This window comes from Sinocyclocheilus rhinocerous, unplaced genomic scaffold (genome assembly GCF_001515625.1).
Source record: "Sinocyclocheilus rhinocerous isolate Xijiao unplaced genomic scaffold, SAMN03320098_v1.1 scaffold2754, whole genome shotgun sequence".
In the NCBI taxonomy this organism is placed as follows: Eukaryota; Metazoa; Chordata; class Actinopteri; order Cypriniformes; family Cyprinidae; genus Sinocyclocheilus; species Sinocyclocheilus rhinocerous.
The window spans coordinates 587,352-601,459 of NW_015634251.1; the positions used below are offsets into that span (position 1 = coordinate 587,352).

The 14,108-nt window shown below is 37.6% G+C and overlaps 1 protein-coding gene across 2 annotated transcripts in view; it reads right to left on the reverse strand.

The window, feature by feature from the left end:
* Window positions 1-14,108, reverse strand: part of atf7a (activating transcription factor 7a) — a 38,650-nt gene that overhangs the window by 15,308 nt on the left and 9,234 nt on the right. For both annotated transcript variants that reach the window (XM_016559346.1, XM_016559345.1), the window contains exon 2: window positions 8,332-8,403. In XM_016559346.1, the coding sequence (XP_016414832.1) occupies window positions 8,332-8,379 (48 nt within the window). In that variant the 5' untranslated portion in view covers window positions 8,380-8,403. The remainder of the gene's footprint in view (window positions 1-8,331; window positions 8,404-14,108) is intronic.

Genomic DNA, 14,108 nt, shown 5'->3' on the forward strand with positions numbered 1-14,108 from the left:
AAACCTCCTTTTGTTTCATTGTTATGATTTCAGTCCCTTAACATTTCCATTACTGAATCTTTCACAACTTTCACAACAGAAAAATCTGGAAAAAAAACAACAAAAGCAACTCCATTGCCAAATGATGAGATATAACTTTGCTATATAAATATGCAACAATTCTTGAAAAATGTATTTACAGTTTTTTTTAAAGACTTTTCACAGTCTTCTTAGAAGCAGCATTGTCATATTGTCTGTTTTAACTACATGTTAAATGAATAATATTAATAATATAATATGAACAACAAGAGTAAGTACAAGATTACACAGTAAGACATAAACTCTTTATTTCTGATTCACTAAAAAACAGCTCATAAGAGTCAATCGTTCAGGAATCAGACTACTTTGGATGTGATGTAGGCTATGTTTCATTCAATTGGGAATCAGACTACATTGACAGCACTGTACTGTATGTGTTTGATTCACTAAAAAGAACCAGTTCAAAAGAGTAATTCGTTCAGGAGTTATTTGCTCAGGACTACACGGTTTACACTGTATGTTTGTGATTCACTAAAGAACCGATGGATTTGGACAACACTGGTTGCGATACATAGTTTGGATTCACTAAAAAGTTTGACTCAAAATAGTTATTTGCTCAGGAATCAGAACTACACTGTTTGTGCCATATGTTTCTGATTCACTAAAAACAATGGACCCAAACAAGTGATTTGTTTGGGAACTGGACACCACCTGTCATGTTGTTATGTTTTTGATTCACCAAAAAGAATCTACTCAAAATAGCTATTTGCTTTGGATTCAGACCACATCGTTTGCAATGCATGTTTTTGATTCACTAAAAAGTACCAATTCAAAAGAGTCATTTGTTCAGGAATTGGACTACACTGGTAAGCGCTGCATTTGTTGAATTCATAAAAAAAAAGAACTGGCTCATTTGGAATCAGACTACACTGCTCAAGCGTCATCCAGTTCAGTTTATTTTTTTGTAATGGAACGTTTTGAGGAAAATAACAGTTGTTTGAAGAAGCGCCTCAACTACTGGATCCTTGCGGTCTCTTCCAAAACAGCTTGAGTGGACATGGAGCCTCTAGGATTAGCTTTTCCTCTTTCTGAGTGGATTTCATGACTCAAGCCGTGTTCTCTGGGCTTCACAGTCTTCTTCAGACTATTTCTGGCTCTGTGTCACGGTTACAGTTCAGCCGTGACAGCGCAAAGTGGGAACACAGTCAAGTGTCAGAGGCGTATTTTTAGATGTGCCAGCATCACCAATACAACAACTGCATGGCCCGTAGCTTCTTCTCCCTCGACTTAAATTAGTTACTCTGGCAAGGACGACACACAATGACAACACAAGGACAACAGAATGACTGAAGCAAACAGAGCAACTCATTAACACCAACAAACAAGAGGCACCGCTAGGCCTGTCGCAATAATCAATATATCGACTTATCGCGCAATATATGTACAAGACCTCAATAATTTTTGGTGACGCAATATATCGCCCATTATATTTACTTACAAATTAATGTCACCATGTTTTGTACATTCCACTTGCAAAAAGTTGTTATCGTGACAGGCCTAGGCACCGCTAGAGTGCCTTATGTGCATGGAGTAGACTTTTTATATTTCCACATTTGCAGCTGTATCTTAAGTTTGTACTTTCCTCTCAGAAAGGAGAATGCGACACTGGGAAATGCATCAAATAGAGCTTATCTAGTAATCGAGATTAGGGTTGTTCCGATTCCGATACTAATATCGGAAATTCCGCCGATACCACAAAAAATTACTTGAACGAGTACTTGAACCCATGTACCGATCCAATACCATTTTCTTAAACAAGACCTAGTTTTGCACCCGCTAGCTTTGCTTAACGCAGCAAATCGGAAATCAATTCTTCTTCACTGCTCAGAATGCAAACACAGGAAGTTGTGCTGTGTTGCCACAAGCAACCACTATTTAGAGCAGCGAAGAAGAAATACAAACGTGCTAGCAGTATGTCCACGGTTTGGCAGTATTTCAGACTGGACCAACCAGCCAGTAAAATGGCGACATGTCTCATATGCCATACTGCAATTGGGGTGGCAAAAGTATTAGCAACTTTAACACGAGTAACTTAATAAAGCATTTGAAGACGCGTCACCCCGTAGAACACGATGTTTACACAAAAGCTAGGGCAGAGAAGGATGAGCCGTGCCAGACTCAACAAACTTTGGAAGCTTCATTCAAACGAAGAGAAAAGTTTTCACAAGACGAAAACGAACGATAAAGATAACCGACAAAATTATCAAGTTTATTGTTCTGGATGACCAGCCACTGTCAGTGGTCGAAAACGTGGGATTTCGCTGCTTAATTGAACATTTGGAGCCCCAGTACAGTTTGCCTGGTCGCAAATTACATCTCTGAAACAGCGCTCCCTAAGCTATATGAGACAGTGCGTAAACACATTTCATGTAAACTAAAAGATGTGCAATCAGTCAGCTTTACTACCGACATCTGGAGCTGCGACGCGACCCCGCTGTCTTTACGAAGTTTGACAGCACACTGGGTGGACACAGTGACGCCGTCATCTTTTACTCTTCAAAGTGCAGTGCTGCAAGCTAGCGAGTTTCGTGGGTCACACACCGGCAAGTCCATAGCTGAAGCAATTGAGGGGATGCTTGTGAAGTGGAATATCTCTAAGTCCCGTGTTCATGTTATTTTGCGCGACAACGCGAGCAACATGAAAAAAGCCAAGGACGAGATGGGTGTGTCGAGTTTGGGGTGCTTCGCACACTCTCTCCAACTGGTGGTACACGAAGGCCTGTTATCACAGAGAAGTGTGAGTGATGCTCTGGCGAACTGTAGGAAGATAATCAGCCATTTCAAACACTCACCATTGGCCACAACACGCCTGGAGGATATTCAGAGGGATCTAAAAATGCCCACCAAACGTTTGCACCAAGATATGGCGACAAGGTGGAATAGAACTTTTTATATGGTAGAGAGATTACTTGAGCAGAAGCAGCCGATTTCAGCATACGGCGCTGATCACGACCTGCCAACCACATTGACAGCCAACCAGTGGGCTTTGCTGGAAAAAACTGTCACTGTTTTGGCACCATTTGAGGAACTGACCAAACAGATTAACTCCTCCACCTCATCTGTAGCGGAAGTCATCCCCTCAGTTACAGTTTTAAAACGGCTACTTGCTCGGGAGAGCCAGGAGGACACCGGTATAAACACAATGAAAACTACCCTTCTTGAGGCCGTCAAGAAACAGCAGCAGCAGTGAGAGTAGCTTGAAGGGCCTGTTTGAAGAAATCCTGCAGGAGCATGATGAGGAACATGGTGCAGGTACTACAAGCACACATGTTTAACTTCAGACATATGTGGTGGAGCAAACTATCTCACACTCAGACAGCACATTCCAATACTGGGCAGTCAACCAAGTTCGGTTTCCCACTCTGGCTGCCACTGCTGCAAAGTTTCTATGCGCCCCTGGTACCAGTGTGGACAGCGAGAGACTGTTCAGCACAGCATCTAACATTGTGGATGCAAAGAGAAACAGGCTAGGAAGAGAGAGAGCAGAAATGCTAATTTTCCTGAAAAAGAACTTGCTATTGTTATTGAAATTGTGAGCAATACTAAGTTCCCACAGCAGTGTGTAACCTAGTTGTATGTATAATTTAATTCTGGGTTCTCTTGTTGAATCTTAACTTGTTCAGTTGAGGTTTATTTTTGTACTCTATTACTCAAGTCTCTTATTTCACTACACTGTGGCTGCACTTAGTGGTTTTTTTAAAGGACTACTTAGATTGAGTATAAGTTACTGTTGCACTTTTTTGTACTTTTGTATTTAAAACTGAAATTCCTTTTATTTAACAAAATTGTTTCTGGACTTTAAGTTTTAAAGAGATTATTTTCTTATATTATTCATATTTACTTTTTAAAAATATTTTTATATTTATTTGTTGCACTGTTTTTTATACAGTTATATTGTAAAACTAAAATACCTTTTTCAGTTTACAGTGTTAGATTTGTGGCTGCATTTGAAGGTCTTTTTCACTTAAGAAAAATAAATAATATTACTGTCAAATATATGTCAGATAATAAAAATACTCTAGTTCACTGTATGTATTTGTTCATGTTTTATTAAGGGATAAGTCTGAAGCACACAATAAAATAATTCTCTCAATTCATACAGGGCTAGTAGTACATACAGCTGTATATTAGGGCTGCACAATTAAATGAATTTCTAATCGCAATTACAATTATGGATGCCACAATTACGTAATCGTTCAAAGCGGCAATTAATCGTTCAAAGTCCACTTTAATCGTTCAAAGTCCACTTATGTTATTCTGCACGCTTAAGGTATGTTTTTTTCTTTCTACATGTTATCTTAAGGGTTTTTCCATTGTTTTAGTTTTAGTATAACATTATAAACATTCATATTTTTACTTTTTTTATAATTTAAAGAAGAAACCAATCCGATGTATATTTGACATTTGAGGCTTAATACTATAGAAAAGCACTAAAGGTTTTTCAGTGTTTTCAGCTTGCTTATTTTCATATAAAAATACGGCATGCAGTTGCATCAAACAATGGTATAAACATCATTCAATGTAAATTGTGTTAATCGTAATTAATAAATCGCAATTACAAATTCAAGAGAATAATTGACAATTATGATTTTTGTCATAATCGTGCAGCCCTACTGTATATACAGATACACACCCAGGTATCGGATCAGTACTCGGTATCGGCCAATACCCTGAGCCCAGGTATCGGAATTGGTATCGGGAAGGGAAAAAGGGTATCGGAACATCTCCAATCAAGATTCAGAATGAATGTTATATAGCAGCACAGTCTAGTATTAAACTGACCTTATTAAGATCAATAATATATGCATTTCTCATTAATTCACGTAAGCATAAAAGGGAGACGTAGGTAGCTTAAATAACGTCAAGCAATGCACGAAGCAATGCACATTATTTGTCAAATATCAAAGTATAAATACTCTGACCAAGTTCTCCCAGCAAGACATAGTCATCTGTGCATAAAATCTGAGTTTTTGTTGGCCTAAGGTTAGTACACATGCTCCTACATGTTGAGCTGCAGTGCTCATGCGGGCAGAAAGAAAGTTTGAGCCCAGCTCACTTCTTTTCCTGATCTTCTTCCCATTATTTCCCGTTTTTTTTCTATACCATATCTAGCAAAAACTTTAAAAAATGGCCTAAATATACTGTAGAAACAGTTCATTATAAACAGTCTTAATTTGCTCATTCCAATTGCTAATATTTATTGGTATACCATAGATCTGAATCCTAATAAAAAAAGGCAAAAACGCCAAAAATAAAATCTTTATATTATAAAATATTATTACAATCTAAACAACTGTTTATAATTTTAAAAATGTCATTTATTCCTGTGATAGCAAAGCTGAATTGTCAGTCGTTACTCCAGTCTTCAGTGTCACATGATCCTTCAGAAATCATTCTGATATGCTGATTTGATGCTCAAGAAACATTTCTTATTATTATCAATCTTGAAAACAGTTGTGCTGCTTTATATTTTCAAAAAAGTTCAAAAGGCATTTATTTGAAATAGAAATATTTTGTAATATTATGTCTTTACAGTCACTTGTTTTGATCAATTGAATGCTTTCTTACTAAATAAAGTATTCATTTCTTTCAAAAAAGAAAAACTTACTGAAACCAAATATTTGAGTGTATGTCCTGGATTTCCTTTTGTAAAAACTAAACCACAAACTGACTAGCAAGCACTAACTAAAGTGTAGCCTTTAGTTAAAAACAATTAGAATTTTGTTGCACAATGACTATGATACAGAGGAAATTAGTCTAAAATATTGGACATTATAATCAGAGTGCATTAAAAAGGATTCATTTACTCTGAAAATAGCTTTAAACAAGCACTAGCATTAATAATCTCAAATCTCAGTTTCCTCCGGCGTGTTATTTTTCAGTAATAGGTTGACGAAACAGAGGACTCGCGTGAAAATCTGGTTCACTAGGAAGAAGAAAAACAATCTTAAACCCCTATGGACTTCAGTATGACGCAAACAGCGTTTGCTCGTCAACAAAAGAACAATACCTGCACTAGAGTAAACCCTCACTCCCCTCATCCAGCTACACACCGGTGTTAATAGAGCCTGACAGATGTGCACAACCTGATCTCCAGTTCAACTATTATCCTTTTTTTCCCGCTTATGTGGCTTTTAGTTTTGGTTTACAGGAGCTGAGTGGTCTAAAAGGGGTCATATGATGCGATTTAAATTTTTCCTTTCTCTTTGGAGTGTTACAAGCTCTTGGTGCATAAAGAAGATCGTGTGTGTTTCATTTTGAAAGCGAAACTACTTTGTTTGGCCTTCCAAAAGAGGACGATATCCGCTTCGTCATGCCTGGAGCAACTTGGCGCTGTGGATCGCCGGATCGGCTTTCACCGTGGACAAAGCGTCGGGAGTCCAGCCCGGGGTCGCCACATGTGGTTGCCGCAAGCCCGCCCGAATCGAATCGAGAGCTTGCGAATCGAAATCGAATCGGGACATCTGAATCGATACCCAGCCCTATACAGTATGTGGAAAATAATGTGTTTTTTGAACCTTAAACCGCATAAACACATTTCATTACACCAAATACACAAAATAATGTTCTTTTTAGCAACATCATATGACCCCTTTAACACTGCCATATTTTCACCTCACGACATGATACGTCATTACCACTTATGAACTAAGATATTCAACTTAGAAACCTGGATGCTTCAATGTACACTACTGTTCAACAGTTTGGGGTCAGTAAGATAAAGAAATGAATACATTTATTCAGCAAAGATGCATTAAATTGATGAAAAGTGACTGCAAAGACTTCACATTGTCACAAAGATTTCTATGATCTTTTGAACTTCTATTAATCAAAAAATTCTGAATGTTTCCACAAAAATATTAAATAAGCAGTTTTCAAAATTGATAAGAAATGTTTCTTGTGCAGCAAATCTAAACTAATGATGCTGAAAATTCATCTTCACAGATATAAAATGAAAAAATAAATATATCATGTCTCCTCAAAAACCAGTACAAGTTGAAATATTATGTCCACCATAATATAAGTTCAAATCCTAGGCCTATATTCTAAGTATTAGCAATAGTGATATCTAAGGCACCTTTTTACGTAAGGAAAACAGATTTCTCCAGCTCAAAGTCTGGCTAGGTCAGAGCAAGAAGTATTAAACAGTCATGGTCCCTGTGGCGTCTGAGAAAGAAACATCTGCGAACGACTAACTAACATAAATTATTCATCAAGTTCATGTTGTTCCTCTCAATTATCAAGATTACGCCGCCAACGGTACGGTTAAATGATCATTGTTGCTTTCAGTATTGGCGAGGCAGTCTAACTGTTAAATTGCCTCGTTCTGATCCATGCTACTTTTCTCACGCTGTTTTCTACGTAACTGCAGAGGAGAACATTCAGATCAAAACCACAGAACGAACATCACTGTCTCACTGAGTAGGATGGGTCTCGATCACTTCCTCTTTCGGTTTTCAATGCCCTCAAAGCAGCACATGTCTCCAAAGGCCACACTGTTTTTCAGTTCTTACACTGAAAAAAAAAGATTTTCTGGTTTTATGATCCTTAAACCAAAATCAATTAACTTGAGAAGCAAAATTATATTTATAGCAAATATATATATATATATAGAATTAATTTGATAAATATTTTATATATTACCTTTTTTATGTTATTTATTATTTTACAGATATTATTATTTATATATTATAAAAACTTAACATTTTTATTTTTATTGGGTGTTTTTTATTTACAAATTTAATCAGGACATAAATTCTCTGTAAACGGTTTTATTACATTATGCAATTTTGCTTATAAGGTCCTTTTTTGTTTTAGTGATATTTTTACTGGAAGAAAAAGAGAGATTAAATGATTGTTTTGCAGTGCACTCCCTCTCAACCTACTTTGTCTGCAAGTTCATCATAAGTGCACTTATTAGCATCAATAACCTCATCATAGCGTCTGCATGGACTTTGACTCAGAGCAGACAAGTGTAGACGATAACTGAGCTGCGATTACTCATTGGCCAAGTCTGTGACAGTGCAAGAGGCGTTAGCGCAGTTTCACAAGCGCGCTATCAGCTTCATCAGTGTGGCCCTGGGCTGCAGTGTGACAGAAACAACACGGCGCACCTCCCTCCACACACACGCCGGGCAGACGTCTGGCTACCGTGCAGCTGAGAGGACGACTCTTCAATAACCAGAGAATGCCCTATGAACCAGAAAAGCACACCCACACCTGAAACCCAAGACAAAGTGAAAGCGAACTTACCTGCCCACAGCCAGGAGCATTGCACACAAAAGGCTTGTCGTCCCCCATCTTTACAAAGGCTTTGCAATATAACTGTGGAAGATAAGACGAGAACATTACTGAAGGGTTTTTCTAGAGGTTCAAGCCAGAAAAAGTTCTACAGCCAATCCCAGGGATGACTCTGCCTGGATCCTCGCTCAGCGCAGGAAGCAACGGGTGTTTAAAAATAACGAAGAACCGAGCACATGCATGTTAGTGTAGCGACTACAAGTTTCCCTGGTGATACTTCCTTTACACTGGGGGCATCTGGCAGAACAATGACACACGGAGTTCGGGATTTGCTCAAAGCAAAGTCTTTTTAGCCCCTCCTCTACTTTTCATTGTAGTCCTCCTGACACCATCTCCACAAAGCTCTTCTGCGGCGACGACTCTAGTGCCACTCTACACCTTTGTCTGCAGTCATTCTCTGAACTCCTCCACCCGATTCTCAGGCTCAAATATCAGCAACCCACACTCCCAGACGCTCATCACTTTTCACAGGAACTCAAGACATCTACACTGACATCAAGAGCTTGTGCTGATACTGTTTTGCCAGACGCCGGGAACCGATTTCCCTCGGAGATACGATCGATTGATTGTTTTCATCTAATTCAAGAGGGTGTAAAGAGGGCAAGTGTTGGAATTGAGGAACGGACAGTGCAATAATGGTAATTCTGGAGAGACATGTCTGGAATGAGCCGCTCTGATCCAGGGGAATAGCATGCGTGTGTATTGGCTTGTCGTAGACACTCCCTCTTTTCCTATTAGCCGAACCACTGCAGTTATTCCAGACAAACTGCCAGCACCTTCCACACAAACACACACATGCTCGACATTACTCTGGAATCAAACTAAACGAATGCTTCCCTGGACTCTGATGGATCCATGAGATATTCAGAAAAGGGCTGGGCAGCTAAAACTTACATACAGGGTTGTCCACAATTTGGACCAATTATTTTTTAATGACTTTTCCAGTTGTCCGTGATTACGGGACTTAAAAGTTGACACAAAATGAAAATCTACTTTCTTTTCTTAATTCTTCATCATGTTTAATTAAAATGTCATAACTGGACCTTCTGGTGAAAACAGACATCTCTCTGGTGACGTACAGTATGCAGGACTTCTCCAATTTTTTATATATTTTATTTTACCTAAATCCTTTCAAATTTCTTTTTCAATAATTCACTCAGTTGTGTGTCACAATATGAAAGAAAAGATCTATCACAAGTGTTTTGGTTTAATTAGTAAAAAAGAAAACAAAAAAAATCTGTTTGATAATTAAGACGTTTTCACTAAATAAACACAATAAAAGAATTATATGTAATAATTTTAATTTAAATGCACCAACATAATATATAGCAATAAACCGCAATGCATATATATAATATGCATATTTACCAATGCATAGTCATATATTTAGTAAAAAAATGCAACAAGGAGGCATTTAAAACCTTTTTAAAGGGATAGTTCACCCAAAAAAGAAAATTCTGTCATTAATTACCCTCATGTTGTTCCAAATCTGTAGGACTTTCGTTCATCTTCAGAACACAAATTAAGATATTTTTGATTAAATCTGAGAGCTTTCTGACCCTGCATAGACAGCAACGCAAGGCCCAGAATGGTACTGTAGTAAGGAAGGACATCATTAAAATAGTCCATGTGATATCAGTGATTCAACCTTAATTTTACGAAGCTACGAGAATACTTTTTGTGCACAAAGAAAACAAAAATAACGACTTTATTCAACAAATTCTTCTTTGCGCCTTGAACGTGTCAGTTATGTTGCTGTCTATGCAGGGTCAGAAAGCTCTCGGATTTAATCAAAAATATCTTAATTTGTGTTCTGAAGATGAACGAAAGTCCTACAGATTTGGAACAACATGAGGGTAATTAATGACAGAATTTTCTTTTTTGGGTGAACTATCCCTTTAAAGGCACTAAATAAACACAATAAAAGAATTATATGTAATAATTTTAATTTAAATGCACCAACATAATATATAGCAATAAACCGCAATGCATATATATAATATGCATATTTACCAATGCATAGTCATATATTTAGTAAAAAAATGCAACAAGGAGGCATTTAAAACCTTTTTAAAGGGATAGTTCACCCAAAAAAGAAAATTCTGTCATTAATTACCCTCATGTTGTTCCAAATCTGTAGGACTTTCGTTCATCTTCAGAACACAAATTAAGATATTTTTGATTAAATCTGAGAGCTTTCTGACCCTGCATAGACAGCAACGCAAGGCCCAGAATGGTACTGTAGTAAGGAAGGACATCATTAAAATAGTCCATGTGATATCAGTGATTCAACCTTAATTTTACGAAGCTACGAGAATACTTTTTGTGCACAAAGAAAACAAAAATAACGACTTTATTCAACAAATTCTTCTTTGCGCCTTGAACGTGTCAGTTATGTTGCTGTCTATGCAGGGTCAGAAAGCTCTCGGATTTAATCAAAAATATCTTAATTTGTGTTCTGAAGATGAACGAAGGTCTTATGGGGTTTGGAACGACATGAGGGTGAGTAATTAATGACAGAATTTTCATTTTTGGGTGAAATATCCCTTTAAGTGAAGCAAATTAATCGCTGAATCAAGTCATCATTTATATAAAGGTTTCAACTTATCCTTCTTAGAAAAGATTGCAAAACTACTCAAATGTCAAGGTCCTCAGGACGTATTGGTCAAATAATGGGCATTAAAGATCATAACGGTGCATAGTTTTATACTGACAGAAAAATCACAAGTATTCTGTAATAATCAATATATTGCCTAGCTCTAGTTTCAAATGTGTTCATGTACTACACACTTATGTTTAGTATCCATTATATACGCGTTTTAGATTTAGTTGTGGTGGCCTTCAGCAAGTTTGACTGGGCTGACTGAATTTGTCATCTGTCTTCACAGCAGTTCACCTCAATCTAGGGATGTAACGGTATGAAAATTTCATATCACGATTATAGTGACCAAAGTTATCACGGTTATCAATATTATCACGGTTTTGTTAAATTTAGATGAAAATGTTCAAAAAGAACTGATACACACACTGAAAACATTTCAATAAGTTTTATATTTGAAAATCAACAAACAACAAATACAATTAGCAGCTATATGCACTTTTTTAGCATAAACAAGGGAGTTTCAAACGCTTATACGAGACAGTAATGCCCTGCACCCTTCAAAGAACACACTTCAAGGGCTCTGCCCTTCGAAGGGAGTAGGGCATAGGGATGCTCACTTCTGTTTGGAATTCGCCCCATGTCTCTTGTATCACCGCAGTGGCGCGGACGCGCTCTCTCGTTTCATTCAAATGCAGCTTGCCGTCTTGCGTCTCAGTTTTTGATTGTATTGAAAGTGAAATCAGAGGAATTTAGTATTAATACTACTATAATTTTGCTGTAGTGATCATATTGTCCTGACGATTGTTTTGTACACTGTTCATAATGGATTTATAAACAGGTAAGATTTCAAAACATTAATCTCAATTCAATATTTCATATCCCCGTATTTATATATTATTATAGGTAAACAAAAAAAATCTGTGTAATAAGTTAAGTATGAATATACAATACATTATCCCTTAAATGTCAACCTTATAGTTTGAACGTTCGTTCGTCTTGGCTCAAAGCCACTTGCTGCAAACTTTTCTTTGCGGAAGCTTTGTGTTAATTACAAGTGAGATAACGAAATATTTAATCTCTAATCAATATTTTTTGTCCAATTATTTGCCCAGTTAGTTTTGGTATTGAGGTAAAAGTTACCTTGCATTCGCTAACAGTGGGTGGTGGTCACGAAGATGACTGAGCAAATTTGATCGTTTCCCCTTTTTGCAGCGACTTTCTTCTTGCAAGATCAGCAGACAGGGTGACCGTCCTCGATTAAATTGCCTTCAGGACTCTTGTAAAAGCCAAAATACGACCAGACCACCGATTTGGTTCTCTTAGATGGCTGAAAAATCTCCCGAGCGCTGTCACTGCCTTCCGCCATTTCGTCTCGTGCAAAAAACAACAACAACAACATTGCATGCTGCTTCTGCGTCAGACTGATGCTGGCTGGACAGGATTTACCGCGAGTTTTCAAAAGCGCGATAATCAAATACGGTTTTGATGATAATTAAATTTTAAACGATAATACTAACCGTCAGGGCATTTTATCGTGATTTATCGTGAAACCGGTAATCGTTCCATCCCTACCTCAATCTACACTCTCACTCCTTTAAACCCAACGCTCCACGCATAGAGAGGCTGGGAATTTTGGAAAAAGTAACACATTCATTAAATTTAAATGGAGGGAAGTTTCATTAAACTTTCAACATGCCCCACCAGCTCAGAATGACGTCTGGGGAGTTACACAACCACCACCGCAAACAAAAGGTGAAGAATGAACCAAACATCTTCCTTGCCTATAACAACAGGGATTTAAATGGATAAAGCTTGCATGTGTCATCTGTAAAAATTTAAAAAGCCATTTAGACTTGCAGGTCTGCAGGCTGAGATGCTGCTAATTTATGTAACATTAGTGCTGTAAAGTTACAGCAAACATAAGCAACTGCTCTCAAAGTGCAAATAGAATAGAAATACACAAAAATGCACATATTTTAAAAAACAATTATTTGGTGGGTTGTCTGAACAACTAGTTGACTAATCAATGTGTATTTACCTATCTTGCACTCATATGGACATGCTGTTTAGGGGACCTTTACAAAAAAAAAAAAACACTTCATTAAAGGGATAATTTACCCAAAAATGAAAATTCTGTCATTAATTACTCACACTCAAGTCATTCCAAACCCATAAGACCTTCGTTCATCTTCAGAACACAAATTAAGTTGTGGTACTTGTGAATGTGCATTTAAGACTGACATGGAAGAGAAGAAATTGCTGAATAAAGTAATTATTTTAGTTTTCTTTGCGCACAAAAAATATTCTCGTAGCTTCATAAAATTAAGGTTGAACCACTGATGTAACACGGACAATTTTAACAATGTCCTTACTACCTTTCTGGGCCTTGAACGTGGTAGTTGCTTTGCTGTCTATGCAGGGTCAGAAAGCTCTTGGATTTCATCAAAAATATCTTAATTTGTGTTCCGAAGCTGAATGAAGGTCTTACGGGTTTGGAACGACATGAGGGTGAGTAATTAATGACAAAATTTTGGGGTGAACTATCCCTTTAAATTACACAGGTATACAGAGCACAAAAGAACAAAACAGAATGCTGTATATTTCCTTATTTCAGTTGCGTTCAAGTGACTCGTGTGGAGGGACATGCAGTTATAAGCTGAAATCAGCAGCCTCTGCCAAGACCCTTGCTCTGTTTTCCATAAAGAAAATAACTGCATCTTGTTTGCCCCAAAAGGCCCTTCCCATTACAGCTGAGATCAAAGTGGCGTACAAGCTAAGCAGCTTGATTCCTTGCAGACCTCACATGCTCTACAAGTGAGCCAACAACTTGGTGCCAGATCTTTCGGACTGGTTGCAATACACACAGACAGTTTGGTCAGAGAAATGCACGGAGAGACTGTATACAAATGAGTACCACCCCATTCATTATACCCTTGGTGAAGTGTCCGCTTCTCAGTTGGCCTCAAACTAAGGGAGCGGACACATGGAGGAGTCTGAAGTTTACCATGGCACAATAAATCAGCCGAACAGAGAACAGGCCACCTGCGTCAATGTGTGCTACAACTGACCATCCAAAACAAAAATAGAGCCTTGATGGATTATTCACAAAGACATTCTGGAGTAATCT